The 22,420-nt window shown below is 41.3% G+C and overlaps 2 protein-coding genes and 1 long non-coding RNA gene across 3 annotated transcripts in view; 2 read left to right on the forward strand and 1 right to left on the reverse strand.

Moving 5' to 3' along the window:
- Window positions 1-22,420, reverse strand: part of LOC124272502 (steroid 17-alpha-hydroxylase/17,20 lyase-like) — a 316,834-nt gene that overhangs the window by 176,916 nt on the left and 117,498 nt on the right. The gene's annotated exons all lie outside the window — the stretch shown is intronic.
- On the forward strand, window positions 8,077-14,833 carry LOC124272505 (ADP-ribosyl-[dinitrogen reductase] glycohydrolase-like). The gene is made up of 10 exons (XM_046707709.1): window positions 8,077-8,289; window positions 9,437-9,562; window positions 9,745-9,894; window positions 10,563-10,706; window positions 11,103-11,257; window positions 12,018-12,174; window positions 12,844-13,002; window positions 13,423-13,553; window positions 14,032-14,111; window positions 14,253-14,833. Exons 1-10 carry the CDS (start codon window positions 8,278-8,280, stop codon window positions 14,255-14,257), a joined length of 1,119 nt encoding a protein of 372 aa, XP_046563665.1. The 5' UTR covers window positions 8,077-8,277; the 3' UTR covers window positions 14,258-14,833.
- Window positions 16,321-16,737, forward strand: LOC124272516. The gene is made up of 2 exons (XR_006897344.1): window positions 16,321-16,483; window positions 16,610-16,737. It is a non-coding gene; the product is annotated as an uncharacterized LOC124272516 (long non-coding RNA).

Here is a 22,420-nt window from a genome sequence, read left to right on the forward strand (position 1 = left end):
TCTATGGAGTTTTTTGAATGGCCTGCCTTATAAAGCTTCAAATTGGAGTAAAATGCCCGCATTTTTGTGTGAAACACAAAAACTTCATGCAAAAAACACGAAAGACATGAAAATGATTGCGTTTGGGCGATATGGTCAAGAATAAGCGGCAACAACGGCAAAACCATCTTCGAATGCTTGGTTCTATAATGGTATACTTTGTTGTCCTAAAAGGAAAGCATTTGGAACGTATGTTTTGAAAATAGTAACTTGCGTTTCTTTTGCAGTTCAGTATATATATACAATATATACCATTACAATGGTACCCCACCGCCCCTCGTCGCCCCTTCTCATATGACGAAGCTCTCTCTCTCTCTCTCTCTCTCTCTCTCTCTCTCTCTCTCTCTCTCTCTCTCTCTCTCTCTCTCTCTCTCTCTCTCTCTCTCTCTCTCTCTCTCTCTTTCTCTCTCTCTTATCACATGACAACAACAAAATTCATGCACAACCCACACGAAAAGCACAAATTGCATACGTGATGATTATGGGTATAAATGGCCGTCGGCAAAAAAACCGCTCTCATTTTAGCTGTACCTCCGCAAGTAAAGTTTATTTTGCAATGCCAAGATTGTCACCAGAGGAACGAGAACACGGGCGTTGGGCATGTTGCAGGTTGGCACATCAAGCAGGATTAATGCCAGACGATTAATTTTGGTTGCCATCATTCCACCATCATAAGACTTGCCAACAGTTACCAACAAGCAGGAACCACCAGGGACCGCCAACGTCCTGGCCAGGCACGTGTTACCATCCCTCGCTAAGATCGAGACATTGTTCGGCGCCGTATTCGGGATCGTACGTTGCCAGCTGCCAGAACCGCCAACGCTGTCCAAGGCCGACGTGGTTTGATCAGTGCTTCCACCGTCCGACGCCGTCTCCGTGTGGCAGGATTACGGTGTCGACGTCCTTATGTTGGACCCATCCTGACTGATAGACATCGCCATGAACGCCGACGATGGTCTGAACAGCATCGTTTGTGGTTGTTACGACGTTGGCATGGTGTTGTGTTCTCCGACGAGTCACGTTTTCACTTGCGAAATGCTGACGGGCGTCTACGGGGATGGCGTCGACGGGGAGAACGTTACCATCAGGACTGTGTTGTGCAAACAGATGAGGTGGGGTGGAGACAGCATTATGGTGTGTGTGTGTCGGGGGGGGGGGGGGGGGATCAGTTATCATCACAAAACCGCTCTGGTAGTTTGTCGTGGCAGAGTGAATGCCCATTGCTACCCTGACACCATTCTTCAGAACAACATCGTTCCCTTCTTTAACCAACATCAAGATCTGCACACATTCCAGGAAGACAATGCTCGAGCGCACACTGCACGTGTTGCAACACAGTTTCTGGCAAACAACAACATTCCTCTACTTCCATGGCCTGCATTGTCACCAGATTTGTCTCCCATTGAACACTTGTGGGATTACATCGGCCAACGCCTCTCACGTCGCCCACAGATCAACAACCTTGGGGAACTTGAGAATGCCTTGCAACAAGAGTGGAATGCATTGCCTCAAAACATTATTCAGAGACTTATCAGTTCAATGAGGAGACGTTGCACAGCTTGTGTTGCTGCTAACGGTGGTCATACACGTTACTGACTTTCCAATTTGACTCCATCTTTCTTTCATGGTCAGCTGAATTAAAACTTCGCTGTTTTGCTGGATTGGTTCTTGTTTCTTGACTACGAAAGTATGTAAAATTTACACCGATTGCTCATTTATGCTCTTGGAAATCCAAACTAATACAGGTGGTGCGTTTTCAATGATGTTCAGTATATAGAGGATAGGTGCCTGACTCTGAGATAGAGGGCAGTTTCTCTGGTCAGACACTTTGAATATTTAATTAACCTTTGACAGAATTAAAACATGTCGGAAATGTGGTTATTATATATATATATATATATATACACAGTCAGGCCTCGTTAATACGAACACTTTGGTTTCTTTATCTCAGAGTCAGGCACCTATCCTTCAGTGACTCTCTCTTGACTCAACCAAAATCACTAAATTGACTTTTCGAACGCGCCTTCTCTTTCGTCAGCCCACAACTCTGGAATTCGCTTCCCCCAAACCCCAGAAATACAACCACTAAAGACACCTATAAATCACAGCTTAAGACTCACCTATTTCTGTCTGTGTACCAGTAGATAATCATTCTCTGTTTTATGTATATATGTTCAGTTTTATCACTGTATTAGCGCCACTCAGCATCTGTAAGGTGGATATTAGGCGCTTTACAAATGGATTATTTAATTTATTATATATTATTACCTAATCGCCAGCACACAAAGTCAGCCGCCTAACCCGCTCAGCCCCGTAGATTGACTCTGAGGGTGTGGGTTCCAATCCCGGACAAAACCCAACAAAAGTACTAGAATCTGTACTTTACTAAGAAAGTGTACTCCCAAATATAACATATGTTACATTTGACCACTTTCTAAATGGCATTCTGTGATCATAGTTTCTATATATTTCCAATGCTTCATTCTGACTCGAATGAAGTTCCTTATGAAATATAATTAGAAAAATAATAGCACAGTGAACCCTGATTTAGTTGTGACGTTTGTTTGTTTATAAATTGAAAGTAGTACCGACTTCAGAACCGTGAAGATCCGGGTTAGAATTGATCTTCAGCAACCCATGCTTGTCGTAAGAGGCGACTAACGGGATCGGGTGGTCAGGCTCGCTGACTTGGTTGACACATGCGTCACCGTATCCCATTTGCGTAGATTGACGCTCATGCTGTTGATCACTGGATTGTTTGGTCCAGTCTCGATTATTAACAGACCGCCGCCATATGGCTGGAATATGACTAAGAGTGGAGTTAAACACCTAACAAACAAAAAACAAAAAGTACCTTCTTCACCTTATATTCGGATCTCGATTATCTCTATACTCCAAGGGATGCCGGGGCGGAGGGGTAGCCTAATGGGTAAAGCGTTCGCTCGTCACGCCGAAGGCCTGGGTAAAATGTGTGAAGCCCATTTCTGGTGTCCCCCGCCGTGATATTGCTGGAATATTGCTAAAAGCGGCGTAAAATCAAACTCACTCACTCACTCCAAAGGATGCCGTGTTTCATCCTGGTCTGACAAAGAACAATATTCATGCCAGTGTCTTCAGAAAATGTTGCACATGCAGTCAGAGATAATGTGCTGATCGTTGGTCCCAAGAACATCCATGGTGTGCTTTTGTCAGCATTATCGATGCTCAAGCTGTTGATCACAGGATTGTCTGGTCCATACTCAATTATTTACAGACCGCCGCCATACAGCTGGAATGTTGCTGACTGCATGTGACCAGTGTGAGACTACAGAAACTCTGGGAGGGTCCGACTCCAACTTACACTTTAAGAGTGAACGTAGACAGCAGGAATGCCAAACTGATAACAGAAAATGAAAACTTCTGGCCAAAATATGTTAAATGTAGAGAATGGATACCTTACTCAAAGTCAGGACAAAGCAGAAAATACTAGGTATTCACCATGGCTGTACGTCTCATATACTACATCATCATGCTTTGCATTTCCACATGGAATATACGTGGTGCAATGTATAACAGTGATTACCTTGAAAACATTGCTGATACTTGTGACATTCTGGCTATAACGGAACATTGGTTAACGGAAAACACTTATGCTCATGCTGCTGATCACAGGATTGTCTGGTCCATACTCAATTATTTACAGACCGCCGCCATGCAGCTGGAATGTTGCTGAGTGCGGCGTTAAACAACAAACCAACTAAATCTTTAACCGTCAACTCATTTATTACACATTGTTTCTGGTTTGTTTTAGAGGCGGCAGGGGACATGTAGTTTAGGTTAAGGTGTTTGCTTGTTATTTCAAATCCCAGGAATTTGTACCACGCTCGAATATCGTCAATAGTCGCGTTGAACCATACTCACTCAATTAATCAAATATGATGTTGTTTCATAAGAGATCATCATAATCATACAAAACTTATCCGATAGCCTTTAGTAAGACAAAGTACTCGCTCAACTATGGATAATTTCTCTTAGTCTCAGCAGAAACGAATAACATCATATTAGTTCCATTTGATGAACATCGTTAAAGAGATAATTGGAGAAAACGGTGATCATTTTGTAACTTTGGGCGTATTCATCCTAGGGAAATCTATACCTATGTCCTCCCATTTCACCTTGGCTCTGTGCTAATTAGGGAATGTGGGAGAGTGTTAGGCAGGTGATCTGGGTATACCCTCCATACTTTTCTTTCTAGGGGCTAATTAGCCAAATTGCTAGGAAAACGTAATTATAGCATAATCTGTAGCTCCGCGCCCTAATAAGTATCTATTTTTTTCACATCACAAATTATTCTCTCTGTAAGCGTCTATTATGGACAGAATAAAGAGAAATCTGCGTCAGCAAATCCGTACGTAATTAACCGGTTTTAGTTGCCCAGTGAAGTCCACGAATAACTGTCTAACGTTGTTGCTTTGGTTTCTGGCTGAGCTGTCGTTAGTAATTGGTCATCACATATTTATGTTTGGTGTCAAAGACTAATTTATTCAACGCAGTCAGTGGTCGCTCATTTTATGTAGATCAAGAAATTTTCATCATAATCACTTTAACCCGTAAGGTCCGGGTTAGAATATTGATCTTCTGTAGCCCATGCTTGTCATAAGAGGCGACTAACGGGATCGGGTGGTCAGGCTCGCTGACTTGGTTGACACATGTCATCGTATCCCAATTGTGCAGATAGATGCTCATGCTGTTGATCAATGTGTTATTTTGAAGCAACTGTAAGTAACCAATCTGAAACTTCATGTAAAACATAACGTTGATAAGATAACTTTAAACACAACTAAACAGACTTAATGATGTTGAGAAAGTATATCTTCTAATACGTTTTATTAAAATACAAAGCATTTGTAATGAAAGAATATATAAAGAAGAGACATATTGGTAGGATATGTAACAGAAAAGGTTGTTATGAATCTATAAACGCATTCAGAATAGAAATATTCTCTTGAACATTTTCAGTAATACGTGTAAACAATATCAATAATCGGTTCATTTAGGACATTCCCAGCACATTCCCAGACAAATCAATGAAACACGCGGGTTATGCAGGTGAGAAACATTACCGCTTGACATTTTAAGAAAATAGTTAGACGATTTGTGAGACGATTCTACAGAAGGACATCATCGAATTCGACATCATCATTATGTCTCTTAAAATCATCTACAACAGTTGTACTGTTTACCGATTTCCAGGACCCATTACAAAGGTGTACAAATTAGAAAAATATATTAAAGTGCAAGTTTAAGGCTAAATTATGTGACAAGCATCTCGTGCTTATCGAACGAAGCGTTTAATTGGCATGTCAGGTTTTATGGTTTCAATGGTACGCTTACGAAGTGTGATCACTGACCAGTCATTTGAACATTTCAACAATTAAAAAAATTGTCCACTGTCGCCTGAAACTCGGCTGCAGTGACTTGTACGCTGATAAGTTTGGGCACCATGGATCAGAAACAAAGGCTGCACATACGGGTATCATTTTGAGGATACAACTTATTTTGTCTTTACCTGCACCAAATACAATAATATCAGACAGAGTGAGTGAGTGAGTTAGATTTACGCCGCACTCGGCAATATTCCAGCTATATGACGGCGGTCTGTAAATAATCGAGTCTGAACCAGACAACCCAGTGATCAGCAGCATGAGCATCGATCTGCGCAATTGGGAACCGATTACATGTGTCAACTAAGTCAGCGAGCCTGACCACCTGATCCCGTTAGTCCCTTCTTACGACAAGCATGGGTTACTGAAGATCAATATTCTAACCCGGATCTTCACGGGTAATATCAGAAAGACCATGTACTTTTACATACATGGGTATGACCTGACATCAATACTTTATGGCCATAGTTCAGTCAGTCGTTGCACAATTGACTTCATTCAGTCAGTTCACGATCTTATCGTCAAAAGCAAAAGATTTTAGCAATTTTAAGATTACATAGAAAGGATGACTGCATAATTATACTTTTCCGCAGACACCACTGACTTTATGTATTTTCTTTGTGCAATGGTACATTATGTTTAGCACTATCTACTGCCAGTATGAGTACAAACCAGCCGTGTCAACACATTACCTGGAGAAGTATTTACATAAGCAAATTTTGCTTATTTACCGATCAAGATTTCTTTGAAATAAAAATATATTTAAACCAAAATGACTGCCAGTTATTAATTAGAACTATATTTATTTGAGGAATGTGTTTCAACGTCTAATAATCGGGATAACATTTCCACACAACATCAGTAAACATGAAATAAACAGAGCTCATAGTTCCTTAGGGAGATACGATCTGACCGCCCCAGGTGTGTAGTAGCCGGACAAAACACAGCTTAAGGACATGTGAGCAGCAACGGATTAGCAAGCATTAGGCCTACCAATGACACCTCTCCCGTTCCTGATTTGTGAGTCTCGGTATATTCGACCCTTTTTTTTTTATCAAACCTGAATTTTTAACAATAGCTGTGCGTTTGCATTTCAATGAACGTGCGTTCGCTGCGGTTACCATGTAGCAAATTGCACCTGATTTCATGGTTTTATTTACGTTTCACGTCCAAATTTTTTATCCTTTCTTTGCACCAAGTGGTGCTTGTATTCCGGCGCTCGATACTGCCACTTGGGATGTTCCTAATGTGACGGTGAATGAGTGAGTGAGTGAGTAAGAATGGTATTAGGCTGCTTGTAATATTCCAGCAATATCCCGGTGGGGAACACCAGTGATGGGCTTCACACATTGTACCCATGTATGGAATCGAATCCGGGTCTTCAGCGTGACGAGCGGACGCCTAGTCTACCCCCACCGCCCTTTGGAGATTGAAACGCGGCTATACTTCTTGATGACACTACAGGTAGGTGCATGTTACCATGACCTGAAAGCATATTTTCAGCAGTGATACGTGAAATCTTAAACCCCAATTTCATGTCAGATTGATTTGTTTCATAGAGTTAGTTAATCACGTCTTCGATGAGTGAGTGAGTATGGTTTAACGCCGATTTTAGCAATATACCAGCAATATCACGGAGGGAGACACCAGTAATGGTCGGTGGGGTAGCCTAGTGGGAAAAGCGTACGCTCGCCGTGGACCCGGGTTCTATTCCCCACATGGGCACAATGTGTGAAGCCCAGTTCTGGTGTTCCCCGCCGTGATATTGCTGGAATGCTGGTAAATGCGGCGTAAAACTCGCTCATTTGTCATCTGTCAAAATGCCACGTGTCGCTGAATTATGTTTGGTAATTGCTAACATCTTCATTTGTGAAGATGATACAAAAGGACGTGAAATATTACGAGGTTTCTGTGGCTGGGATGGATTTGACACGACGTGTGTCACCATTTGAGCTAACGAATCTCTACAAACCTTTCATGTGGTACATTATGCTGTACCGTTTGTTTCTGATTGTCAAGAAATTAATCAATACATTCAAATGATCACATAGTTCCGGGGCAGGGAATGTATCTTTACAGATAGAATCATTAATGTTAATCAGCGAAAATGGCATTCTTCATCAGTTCATGAATCAAAGCACAAGGCACATCGATCATAGGCACTGACGCAACCCTGTCAGGTATATTGACAAGATGATAGCTTGAAACGTCTCACATTTCTGCAGTATAAGTGTGAGTGAGTATGATTTTACGCCGCTTTTAGCAATATTCCAACAATATCACGGCGGGGGACATCTGAAATGGGCCTCACACATTGCACCCATGTGGGGGGAATCAGGATCTTCGGCGTAACGAGCGAACGCTTTAACCACTAGGCTACCCCATCTACCCATTATGTCGGCAAGCGCACGTTAAATCTCCAAACATCATCATCACCTCACTAGTTATTGAGGTAAACTATCATCGTAAATGTACATGGATTACTTTTAAGTGGAACAGAATTTGTGTCATCAGATGTAATCGAAGAAAAATAAAAACTAACAGTTGTGAATGACAATTTTCTGGAGGTTTGTCAGATATGAACACGCAAGTTACCTCCCTTCCTTAGATTATCCACAAACACTTCGGTTTGAGATGCTCAACGATGGATATGCCAGACTTGTAGATGTTTTATCTACACTACGTTGCCCATATACTATGGCAACATTTGAGCAACAACTGGTAGAGACGGTCATCCACCATCAAATGCAACCCAGCATGAATGCATCATCTTGTTTAGTGGTGGCGATGTAGCGCATCCAATCTATTAATAGCGATGGCCGAAGCGGTGAGTGGTTCTACTCGACTCGACATTTTATGAGTGACTCTATCTGATGTTCTATCTAAGAATTGTATACTTTGTAGCAAGATTAATGCGCTCAACCTTATATTATCAATTGTAGTTTGACTAGTTTCTCACCAATATCGGTGCTGTGAACAGGTAATATAATACAAAGGTATATATTTAATACACGCGATTATGCATTTTAAAGACCAGACGTCTGAGACGACAGTCCAGCTATTTTCAAATTGACGGGATGATAATACGAGAGTAAATTCGCCCTTGAAATAAGCATAACGCAGTTATACATTTCTATTCAATACACTTGGACTTAATATTTTCTGTACGAACTATCTTTTTAAAGTTATCTTGTAGGCATGTGGTGTGGATCGGCTGAAATTTGTATTCTAATTATAAGATGCTTCGGTGAAAGATCAAAGGCGCCGAAAATACTTTCTCACAGGATAATAATACACTTTTTTTGCATTGCGTCACTGCGCCATTCTAGTCTGTAAACTCTGTTGCCCTCGTAATCGAACACATTTGCATTACGTCACAATGTAACCGACGTCACGATGCATGTGGAAGTCCCGTCATCACCTCCTACGAGTAAACTACTCCATTGCATCCCGTTTCTTGGTTTGCAGTTGCTTCACTCAGCTCAAAAGTACAGCGCTTCAGTTAGCCCTGAACGAGGATTGTTCATTTAGGTCAGGACACCGTCGCTTTTCTGTTCGTCTTCTGCCTTAGATTTATCGTCTGGAAACATTACCGTTATGTTTTACACCGTCAGACAGCAAGTGTGATAAAGCACGCAAGCGTCCCCGTGCTTTAACTGGTTAAACCGCCATATAGCTGGAATATTGCTGAGTGCGGCGTAAAACTAAACTCACTCACTCCTATTCTTTGCTGTTCTGTTTTAGCTAGGTTTTTTTAGACTAGGCTTAAGAAGAAAATAGTGTATTTTTTATGTTTTCTGCCGCGGATTTGTAAACCAACTTATGAAACTGCTGACAATCGAGATAAAATTTACCGACATCTTTTTAATGACGGGTGCCTATATATGTGTTCATAAAGGAAACGTAAGTGTTGACAACACATATTTCCTAGAATGTGAAATACAGTATTGAGTATAACATTACATTTCATACAGGCCTCCACCCCTGGGGCTACAGCCGGCTACCCACGGAATCAAATTCTGGCGACTCTATACGGTCAGGCTGTGGGGGATGCTATTGGTTTGCTGACCGAGTTCCTCACTAAAGAGGAGGCTAAAGAGGTACTTTTATAAAGTATTCGATTATAATTTTCATAATCATGACAGGGTATTCAAGTGGTAAATAACCGTGGAAGTAACTTTAAAACCCATCTGGAAAACAGTATATAACTAATAGCAAATATGCCAAATTCATGTTCATAATTTAATTTCGGGAATCCAAAGTGTCAAATTCTTGAAATCAGAAATACCGCGAAGTTGAAAAGCACCTCGAACTGGAACACAAAAGTTTATCTCCTGAAGCTCACAGAAAACGGTTTAAGGAAGGTGACTGGACCGATGACACGGACCAGATGATACTCATTCTACAGTGTCTTATAGACAATGATGGACAGGTGAGATATAATTCCCCCAGTGTGTGTTATAGACAATGATGGACAGATGAGTTATTCGAATCCCGATTTGCCCAGATCATGTTTCTTGGCTTGTCTGCAACAAACACCTGTTTCATACGTTCATGCATCACTTCGGGTTTCCTCCGCATCAAGATGACTCAGCGCGGTAAAACTGAAATACTTTTCAAAACAGTGTTAAACCCAATTCACTCACTCACTCTTGCAAGTCGTCTTCGACCGCCTCCGTGGTGTAGTGGTTAGAGCGTCCGCCCGGAGAGCGGAAAGTCGCGGGTTCGATCCCCGACCGCGTCATACCAAAAGACGTTAAAATATGGTACTTGTTGGTCCCTGCCTGGCGCTCGGCATTAATGGGTACAACAAGGACTGGTTGGCTCGGAGTCAGTATACTGTGTCTGAGTTGGGTATTCCTGCTTCACTGCGGCATGGTATGTCGGTGGGCTAGCACTATAAAACCAGCTTAAGTCTGGGCTAGTACAAGCAGCCACACATACACACGCATGCACGTCGTCATATGAGCGAAATATTCTCAAGCACGACGTTAAACCCAATTTCACCTCACCTACAAATCGTCTTCAGTGTGGAGCACATGACAATACTCGACCTACATCCATACAGTAAACAATTAACTCTCATATTATCTATCACAGGTTAAACCCGAGGATTTTGCAGGAAAGTTAAAGTTTTGGTCTCGGAATGGCTTCCCCGAACTCGGTGACTTCGTCGGCCATGGAATTGGTACCACAACAGCGAAAGTTATGTCTAACCCCGAGTTTGTGACTCAGCCACATGAGGTAATACTTAGGTGATTATGGGGCGGTGGGGTATCCGTTCGCTGTCCACGTTGAAGACCCGGTTTCGTTTCCCCTCATGGGTATTATCTGTAAAGCCCATTACTCACACGTAACAAACGTCATAATCCTGGAATATCTCTAAAAGCAGCGTAAAACTAAACTCACACACATAGGTGAATATAGTATCCTGCACCTACCTTGCAGTACATGATTCAAGGATAACTTTTCAAGAAACTTTTAAATTCAACACATCTGGTTCACTTTCCAAGAAAATCATTTATGTATAATACATTCTTATGTTTACCTGCTTAATTCGACCAACATTGAAAAAGGTTTTTAACGTAATTACATCCATACGCGTTTCATCGTCTTCCATGGTAATATTGTACTTTTCAGGCAGCGTTTGGTCTCTGGGATAGAACCGGTAGAAAGGTCGCTTCTAATGGCGCCGTCATGAGGACGTCGATTCTAGGGATACACCAGTACTGGGACACTGACGCCGTGGCTGACAATGCCATTGCTATATGTAAGACGACCCATTACGATCCAAGGTAAGTCCACGCGGAGTGTGTGTGGGTACAACGTTAACGTGGTAGAGACATCGCTTCTAATGGCGCCGTCATGAGGACGTCAATTCTAGGGATACACCAGTACTGGGACACTGACGCCGTGGCTGACAACGCCATTGCTATATGTAAGACGACCCATTATGATCCAAGGTAAGTCCACGCTGAGTGTGTGTGGGTACAACGTTAACGTGGTAGAGACATCGCTTCTAATGGCGCCGTCATGAGGACGTCAATTCTAGGAATACAACAATACTGAGACATGTTACATCTTGAGCTGGCACAGATGCAGCAGATTATCGATTCAACTTTAAAAAATCACAAATAGAATCATAGTATTTGAGTCTTCTTAATGAGTCCTAAGGGCGGTGGGGTACCCCAGTGGTTAGCGTCCGCTCGTAACGCCGAAGACCCGGGTTCGGTTCCCAAAATGGGTACAATGTGTGAAGCCCGTGTCTGGTGTCGCCCGCCGTGATATTGCTCGATTATTGCTATAGCGGCGTAAAACTAAACTCACTAATAAGTTCTGTGTATGCCTTCCTAGAATCTTATCTCTTCAAAGACCCCAAACCCTGATACAAAGTTTGAAGCTCGTTTGTGTAACCCTGCTCGATATACAGCAATTATGCTTACACTATCACACTTTTTCTTAAAAGTCTGGTCCAGACTCGAATACCTACAGACCACCTCATATAGACTGAATATATCGCTGAGTTTTGCTTAAACAACCAACTATTCACTGTAGGTGTCAGGCCTCGACAGTGGCGGTGTCCGTCGCCATCAGCCTGATGTTGAGGAGGCAGCCCCAACACCTCAAGAAGAACGGTAACTACGACATCGACAAGATTATACAGGAGTGCTTCCATGTGGCTTCTTCCAAGTGTTTGGAGACAGACGAGCAGGTGGTTATAAGTTTTGTTTTAGTTGCTTTTAACCCCACTGTAACTGGGAATAAATGACCCAGTTGGAGTATACTCACAGTGATCCACATAGCAAAGGGAGCTAAGTCGAGAGAGTCGGTCTGTCGGCTGAATCCAAGTCATCGTACCAACTGTGTGGGAGGTCGCTCGTGAGTGATTGCAATAATACAGCTTCTGGGCGCTCAAACAGAAGGACTTCAGGAAAGCTCTGCAGAAAATCGTTATGGAGTTCAGGCTGTGAAACTGGTCAGAATATTAGTGTTTTTAAAACTGCATCAACCATCGGGTGATTATTTCCTTTTGTATATCGTAAGAGTGATTGAGTGAGTTAACTTTTATGCCACTTATAGCAATATTCCAGCAATATCACTGCGAGGTTCACCAGAAATTGGCTTCTCACATAGTGCCCATGTTGGCAATCGTCCCTGGGCCCAGACCATGACGAGCGAACACTTTAACCACAAAGCAACCCCAATGCCCTTGTCAATGTTCTACACATTGTAGGGAAACATTTTCTTACTCATTTACAAGACGCATATGTGTGTGTGCCTGCCTCTGTGCATGTGCGTGTGCATGTACATGTGCGTCTGTGAATGTGAATGTCTCATATCATCTAATTTTTACCAATTCCTAAAAAAAAATAATTTTCAGAAAAAGGAGCTGAACAAGTACCTTAAGTGTAAGAAGATAAAAAACCTGGAACTTTGCGAGGAGAGAAAGATCGGGTACACCTACAAGTGTATGGGCTGCGGGTTCTGGGCTCTGAGGCAGAAGGACTTCAGGAAGGCACTGCAGACAATCGTTATGGAGGTTGGTGGTAGCCATGATATTTCCTTCGTTGGCACACTGACAAATATTCTTAGTATACCGAGGTGAAGATTAGGGATTTTCAGATTGAAAAGTCGGTTTCTGTTGCCTATCTGCTCCCTACCCGTGAATATCCGGGTTAGAATTGATCTTCAGCAATCCATGCTTGTCGTAAGAGGCGACTAACGGGATCTGGTCAGGCTCGTGGACTTGGTTGACACATGTCATGGTATCTCAGTTGCGTAGATCGATGCTCATGCTGTGCTCATCACTGGAGTTGAATATTGACAGACCGCTGCCATATAGTTGGAATATTGCTGAGTGCGGTGTAAAACTAAATTCATTCTCTCACTAGTCCGTACTGAGTGTATTCTATGCGTATGAACGTAATCTTTAATTAAATGATTCTTTTATCTTTATCAGGGAGGGGATGCTGACACAAATGGTGCTGTAGCTGGAGCTCTCCTTGGCTGTAAGTTAGGAATGTCTGCACTTCCGGTGTCATGGGTGTCTAAACTTATTCACAAGGATTGGCTGGATGAAAAAATTGAAAGGTTAGTACACGAAATAGTCTCTAATAAAGTAGGGGATAATTAAGTATAAAAGCTAAGACCAAGTGTTATAACATACACAAGTACTGAGGACAAACATCCAATGCGAGAACTGTAAAACTAATCACCTAATGACCGAAACGCCAACTCTGTTGTTTGGAATAAAGATGTTGTTTGACACTTGTTTATACGCAAGAGATGGTCCTTGTCCAACGTTTACGCGCCATTCAATGTAAATACAAAAAACTTGAACGCCAGAGAATAACGTGCTATATTATCCGAGTAAACTAATTACATTTATTAAAGCGCAAACGCAAAACAGCAGTGAATGGGTCTATTTCATGAATGGATCTCTGAGGACACTGGGTGTTCTGGGAAAAAGGTCATCATTGCATGCCCAGTAATCTTGAGAACAGTCCCGAAGGTCAACGAGTACATATACAGGTCCCCACTCTGTAACAAGTTTCCATTTAAATTACAGGTTTGTGAAGATTTTGGTGCGAATGAGAGACTGCAAGGCAACCCACGAAGCTGCAGACAAACCAAGTCAGGACCAAGAAGGTTAATACAGGAAGAAACTAAAACGTCCTCACTCTGTAACAAGTTTCCATTTAAATTACAGGTTTGTGAAGATTTTGGTGCGAATGAGAGACTGCAAGGCAACCCACGAAGCTGCAGACAAACCAAGTCAGGACCAAGAAGGTTAATATAGGAAGAAACTAAAACCTCAAGAAGACAGTAATGCATGTATCACAAACTTATTCTTTGTTGATCTGTTTAGTAATACGTATATATTATACGTGTAGCTCCGTGTCAATGTGATCTTCCCACTGGAACCATCTGAATATATTCAGTGCCGCTCAGTTTGATTATGTAAAGAGTAGGCAAGACACATGGAGACGCATACAGTACTTCTGAAAATATTAAAATTCTGGAATCAATCCACAATTTTATCACAAAATTACATAAGAAAGTAACTTCCATAAAAAAACGTATCACCAATTAATATTTACATCCACCTAACTGTTGCTGACCCTTTACTAAATAAAAATATGTGTACAAATACACATCACAGATATTGTTGTTATCATACTTCTGTGTTTCTGTATAACATGCAATTGTTACCTCGTATAATAATGTATATATGTTCTGACTTACAGTTTGTACCATGTGGTATGGGAGCGGTGTTAACATAAGCTGTAACAGCTTGTTCACTAATCCCTATTTATTTATTGAATAAAAATCTGTATAAATAATGTGGAGAATAAATAGCATTGTATTTAGCTTAACCTGTCAATTTCGATGAAAACATTTCTTCAAACAATGGCGCTTAATGTGTTTGAACATAGTAAGTGTGTAGCCAAGCTACTACTTCATCCATGCTTGTCGTAAGAGGCGGCTAACGGGATCAGGTGGTGAGGCTCGCTGACCTGGTTGACACATGTCATTGTATCCCAATTTCTCAGATTGACGCTCATGCTGTTGATCGCTGGATTTTCACCAAACTACGTACATCAGCACGAAGTGACCATCTCTGAGAATACGCAAACCTTGCAACGTTTGGTTCAACACTGCACAGTGTAAAGCAGACACTGTGACGTCACAGTCAGACAAGGACATGCCTACATTTTCACGAACACCTGGGGCGGTGGGGAAGCCTAGTGGTTAAAGCGTTCGTTCATCACGCCAAAGACCCGAGTTCGAGTCCCCACATGGGTACAATGTGTGAGGCCCATTTCTGGTGTCCCCCGCCGTTATATTGCTGGAATATTGCTACAGCGGTGTATAACCAAACTCACGCACTCACTCACTCACGAACACCTGGTGCAGTCACAGGTTTTTCGGTGATTCGTTCGTATAATTGTCACCACTATTTTGCTGTTTGAGTCTGTTTCGGAAGATGATCTAATCTGATTGTTGGCACTGTACACTTAATAGTAAAAATAAACGTTATGGTCAACGTTAAGATGTTTTAAGAGCTCCGGAAAGACCTCAAAGAATTCAACACGGCGTGGCAAATCATGCTGTGATTTGTTGAAAGGCCACGGTTACACGAAAATAAACCTTTTTGTCTGACACGTTTTCAATATAAAAAAGTATTCATGTGGCAGTTTCATAGCCCAGCAGTTCAGATATCACAAGTCACTCATTTATTTTTGAGGTTTTACACATTTACTGAGAGTTCTAGTTCCATCTTAAAGACTCCAAAGCTTATGCCAAATGCAAAATGACGTCACGGGTGCCAGTTCATACACGAATGACATCATTACACCTCAGACCCATTTTACGTGGTAAAGGTACGTATAATCGGCAGTTCTTATGTTTCGATACTCACAGCCTACTGTATAACTCGATCACTCACTTACTCATGTCCTTTTCAGGCACAACAAACGCAGCCAACACTCCTGGATATGGTCCGGCTCCAGTAGCATACCCACCGACTCCAGCAGCATACCCCCCGGCTCCAGGGGCATACCCGCCGGCTCCAGCCTACACTCAAGCAGCCTATCCCACAGAGAAGCAGGGAACGTACCCGCCCCCACAAAATGCAGCATACCCACCCCCACAAGGTGGAGTGAACCCGCCCGCACAAGAAGCTGCCTGACCCCAGCGAATGAAGTTTCCAAGCCGCTAGCCCTCGGGAACAATCAAATACCCAAATATACTACCCATCAAAAGTTTAGATTCGCTTAAAACATTCACTATATGTTATGTATGTATATATGGTTACAACGAAGAAGAATGTCTCCACTAACTTGGGGAACAAACGTTTTGCAGATTAATTGCACGAGGATCATGGATCAAACTGCTGAAAAGTATATTCAAATATCGTGCATGTGAACAGCTGCGTTTTGGTGTAAAGTTTTGATAAGAATTCGCCATTTTAACCGAGTTTCATTGTTTATTGAACGCATGACAATAATCTTTTCAACGTCATGAATTTGTTTTACAATACATCAGTTCATGTATAAACAGCACCTTTAAACAGTATGGAATATTTTGCAAAATTTAGTTCAGAACAGTTTCCTGAAGTAAGTGGCTACATGTTCAATAGTGAGTCTAACTTTTTGATGGGGAGTATAATAACATAGTAACTGTTACCTTAACTCCCGATGTAGACTCATACTGATAGGTATGCTGATTTTTGTACCATGCCATTCAATGAATATATGAAATGTATATATTATTTGAATTTTATGTTTTTCCTCGATTATTTGATAAGCCCAATGAAGAAGGGACGGTTGGGTAGTCTTGCGGTTAAAGCGTTCGCTCGTCCCGCTGAAGACCCGCTTCGATTCCCTACATTGATACATAGTGTGAAACCCATTTCTGGTGTCCCCCGTCGTGTTATTGCTTGAATATTGCTGAAAGCGGCGTAAAAGTAAACTAACTTACTCACTCATACCATGTAAATCGTTTTGAGCAAACAAATGCTCTTAAATGTCCCAGAATGATGTTACAAAAAATAACCATATACGTATCGTCGTATCGAACGTTTTCATCTCATAGCAGCATGTTTTGTTTTTACAAATTCCATTAAGACATAGTTCAATCTGCAGTGTATGTACATTTATAACCCATCACGTATTATACTGAAACCTTTGATTTCTTTATAAACCGGCTTAAACCATATTCCAGATGTGAGAGAGGTCTTGGTTGTTATACAGAAGCTGTTATATTGGTGTTTGTCTTTATATGCAGGACAAATAAGTTGTTGACTTTGTTTACACTGTGATGAAACATATCGGTTTGAACATATTAACAAAAAAGTATTTTTCTACTTCAGACTTCAAATTTCTTTCAGTCAATGACACGAGCAATACATTGTGGATTAAGTGGGGACTAACTCTGTTATTACTACACATTGTAAGTGGGGACTAACTCTGTTATTACTACACATTGTAAGTGGGGACTAACACATTGTAAGTGGGGACTAACTCTGTTATTACTACACAGTGTAAGTGGGGACTAACTCTGTTATTACTACACATTGTAAGTGGGGACTAACTCTGTTATTACTACACATTGTAAGTGGGGACTAACTCTGTTATTACTACACATTGTAAGTGGGGACTAACTCTGTTATTACTACACAGTGTAAGTGGGGACTAACTCTGTCGTTACTACACATTGTAAGGGGGGCCTAACTCTGTTATTACTACACATTGTAAGTAGCGGTGTCAGCTACGCGATACGAGCTCATCGATACAAAACACATTCATGCAACGTTGCACTAAAGCCACTCTAGCGCCCTGTACCGGCTGAACATTATTTCAAGCGAGCCCCATAGAGTTATGTCCCTTAGAGCTCTCTTTCCGAATATCCTACACACAACTTGTGATTGAAACCAGTTTGGAAAACAACGACAACACCGCTCGCGACTGTTTTCGATGTACGGAGCAAATTTTTACACTCCATATATGGCAAGAGTACTTTGTTTGGAAGCTGTTCGCCTCGAAGTTTCAATTATCGATTTCAGGCAAGTCGTAACGGTAAATACGTCGTTTATTGCATCAATAGGAAGCTAAAAATAGTGCGTATGCCCCAGTATATATACTATAGGCCAAATATTGTGGAAAATATGTGATATTGTGCCTTTAACGAGAAACATTACGCCAAGTATTAAATTATGAATCGTCCTTGTCTTCGCGCAATCAATATTTGCATTTCATGGATAATAATGTATTGTACATATATTACTGGTTTAACTTGTGTTCGGCGCTATTCTTACTGCGTTCCTTCAGGATAGAAACATGAGAAGCTAACAAAGTATATATTATAAAGTCCCACAGCCAAACTGACACGTGCTTTTGCTGTTGATAAATACTTACAAGACGAAAAAGGCGAAAACATTCTGTAAGCATCATCTGTGAGGGAAAGATTGTCAACGAGGTCCTTGCTTTTTGCTTCAGGGGACAGTTTGTTGAGTTGTTGGGCTTACTGGAAATATTTACGGGAATCCCGGAATTTAATGACAGGTTAATGAAAAAGTTTACATTAGGACTTCGTTAGACAATGTTATGCTAATAAGTGTTTGACACAGCCGATTTTAATGATGTCAGTCACAAAATCTAATGCATCATTAGGGTTTAATGTAGCTTTTACTTAATGAAGCAATGATACAACCGGATCCTAACACTCCATTTCATTTTTTGTCACTATGTTTTGTATAACTTTTAGGTGTGTGTGTGTGTGTGTGGTGTGTGTGTGTGATTCAAATTGTACATGCTCCTTCATTAAGCCCCCCCTCCCCTTTCATCATATAGAACACCAACAAACACACGTGGTGTGTTGATAATATGCTACGAAACGCTCTTTTGTTAAAAACTATTTTCTCTCTCTCTTGGTGCGTTTGTATGGCTAAAAAAAAGATGGCAAAATTAACGGAAGCGCGACAATGCAACATTTTGGCCATTTGTCGCGGTTTGAAATATGAAATATTAAAATATTTGTTCTTCAACGAAAGGGCGACAATGCGACATCGCGACAGTTTTCAATGTCAAACTATATCGCGTTGACATCCTATCTAAGATGTGTAAACAAAACGTTAAAATGCGCGACAGAGCGACAGTTGGTCAAAATGTCGCGTGGTCGTATTGTCACAGTTTGGTTAATCATGCCACTTTTTGATCGTTTTGTACGGGTGACAACGCGACAATGTCCCTTCTAGTATTTCATACTTTTGAATACGGGGAACAACGTGCTTATCAACTGTTTCACAGTTTGATATTCCCTATTCGGAAAGAATTCTTGGTTTGCGTGTTTATAACCAAAATGCTTAAAACAAAATGATATATCAAACATTTTTTCCTTTTCCCGACCACTGCTCATTTTAGTCAAAATTCGTATAATGAACTACAGTTATAACGAGCTAAAATTAGTGGTCCTTTTGATATCGTTACATCCGTTATTAAGTGGTGCATTTGTGATATATATATTTTTATTTGTTTAATGTTTATTTTGGAGTATTAGGACAGTTATAAATAATTTATTATTATTATTATTATTATTATTATTATGTTTTACAGATTAAAGATGAAAATGCAGCAGAGAGGGTTCGGGTGATCCTGGCACAGTCAGGCTGGTAAGGCTCATCATCAGCTCAGGGCCCTCGCCCCCTCTATACGCAGCCCAGACAGTGAATGGGACTTCTCCCAGGAAACACTGCCTAGTCGAACCCACCAAGAACTTTCCGGAGAATATGAAGGCTCCCCAACACTGCAGCCTTCTGCATTACCCAGAGTGTCAGAAGGGCTGTGCTCCCGGTGGAGAACCCGGGCACTCCCTGATCTGCGCCAAGAGATCAGGAGGTACCAAACCAAGGGCACCGAGAACAATGGGGAGCCTGACGACAGTGTACTTGGGATGCAAGCGAGACATTTGAAAGGCCGGCGAGGTCCGCAAAATTATCATGCTTTTCCTGAATCTTGTCAATCACATTGCTGTCAAAAGGGACAGAAAATTATTATTATTATCATTATTATTATAATTATAATATATTATTATGGGATATTGATATAGCGCACATAGGCACGCAACTTGTACATGCTCAAGACGCTGGTATTTTCCCCCTCGATCATTGGATGTCAGTCTCAACGGTACATCGAATTATCAATCTCAACTCCCTGGAGTTCATACAACTCTTGCAGCCATTAGGCGCACCGAGTTAATGTGGCTTTCCAATCCTTATCGAACACATGTGGGTATGGTTATACTGGTATTATTAGGTAATGGTCTGATGCTTGGTCTATCGAACACATTCGGGTAAAAAGCATAAAATCCTTCTTAAGCCATATTATAATAATCATGATCGACAATGATGCGACCCGCATTTTTGGGATCCACTTTGTGTCTGAAATAGAAAAGAATACTATAAGCAAACGAACAAACCGTTAACTAACTTACATGTTATCACATAATTGGTACTGGGGTACCCAGTAGATAAAGCTTTCCCTAGTCATTGGTTTGAATCCTTACATGGTTACAGTGAAGCCCGTTTCACGTACACAGTTGATTACAGTTGTATTTCTAAAGGGGTTTATCAATCAAGGCAGATTTCCATCTCACCATTTCCTGAGATGCAGGGTAGGTGGTCGGGTATCTAAAGCGGTACTGTGTTATGCCAGAGACCAGAGTTCGAATCCCAATATGTCACGTTAATTTCTGGTGGCCCCCACCATAGCATTGCTGAATTATTGTTTTAAGTGGGTAAAACCATGAAAGAAATCAACCACTCTCTCGTTATGTACAGATTCTAGTACTTTTTGAGTTGAGTCCCATCCGGGATTCGAACCCACACCCTCAGAGTCAGGCACCCAATCGCCAGCACACAAAGTCAGTAAAACTTTCTACGACGGCAACCGAGAACATAGACTATGTTACACTATGCACCCCTTGAGATGTAATGATATATGATACTTACAGCAAACAGCAACAGCAAACAACGAGAAGTACGATTGGAACAGCCAAAAGTATCAATTCTCCACCCATTTTCTACATTCGTGGCAACTCGTGTTATGCACAGTTCCGACCGACGCTACGAAGCCACGCCTACTATACATTTGTTACTGTTGCTATGTAACCCAAGCTTTGCGACACACTCCGGCGCAGTGATGACCTTGCATAACATATAGTTAACTTTTTTTGTCTTGAAGGGTGTGTGCACGACATACAAGTTTTCAGCCATGACCAGGTCGTTTTCGTGTACGCGAAATGTTAGAGATCGCTGTCGAAGCGCGAAGAGGCCTACAAACTGCAGTTGGACGTAGATCTACGATCCCAAGAATTCCCTCCCAGAAGTTATTTTTCTTGTTAAGCCCATGACATCACGTCTGTTTCCCCGGGTCAGCCTCTCCACTTCTCAGTCAGATGACATCTACTAAAATCGATCATAGAATACACACAAAGTTACAATGCACAGGCTGGTTGTGACACCCGGGTAACACCCCTGTCCCGTCAAATCAAACGCACAGAGAAAAAACAAACAAAATAAAAAAACAACACAAACCCGGAAATATGTAGTATTTTGTCCAAAGATCCAACGATGTCTAAATCTGGGACAAGTGTAATTTAGTACACTAAGTTCAAGTCATAACCAAGAAAAGTCAATTAAACAACATCACCTTATCTTCAGCTGTACACTGCAGATATACAGCCATATATTTTCATACAATTCTCCAAAATATTGGTTACATTTGATTTTCAGTTTGATAGAATTATCAACTACAGTAATTACACCCCATAATTCATGTAGACAGTCATTGCTATGTCTAACTCTAGTAATTGTTTCACTCTGGGCTATTTAACAGGGGTATATCTTTTTAATATTTTTTTACTTTTTAAATTTAGTAAATCACATTCAGTCATTTACTCTTATTTCATATTATACTTGCATCTAAATTCACATATGAAAGTGGTATCTGCTTTATTTGTGTATTTCTTTCTCCACAGTAATGGAGGACGCTGCTCACACAACTTGGGTTTGGTGAAATTCCTACAAGAAATAAAACTACATAATTTTACTCATGTGCCTCAGCTGCAGAGCTGTACCAGTCTGCCCCAACCACAGGAGTTCGAATCACTGTTTGGACAATAATTTTTGAAAATGAAAATCTAGGTTTTTGCAACCGTATATTGTTTTTATATGTTATGAGTAACTTATATTTCAAATTTGAACGAAATCGGTGAGGAAGAAATCTAGATTTTCATTTTCAAAAATTATTGTCCAAACAGTGATTAGAACTCCTGTGGCCCCAACAGTGGCATAAGCCCCTGGGCAGGACAATCACCACCAGTCCCCATGTCACTGTGGCCGGACCGACACCCAACAGGAAGAGGAAGCCAGTGACCTGCCAAATTGACATCACAAA

Source organism: Haliotis rubra, unplaced genomic scaffold (genome assembly GCF_003918875.1).
Source record: "Haliotis rubra isolate DU_JTF1 unplaced genomic scaffold, ASM391887v1 Scf170, whole genome shotgun sequence".
Lineage (NCBI taxonomy): Eukaryota > Metazoa > Mollusca > Gastropoda > Lepetellida > Haliotidae > Haliotis > Haliotis rubra.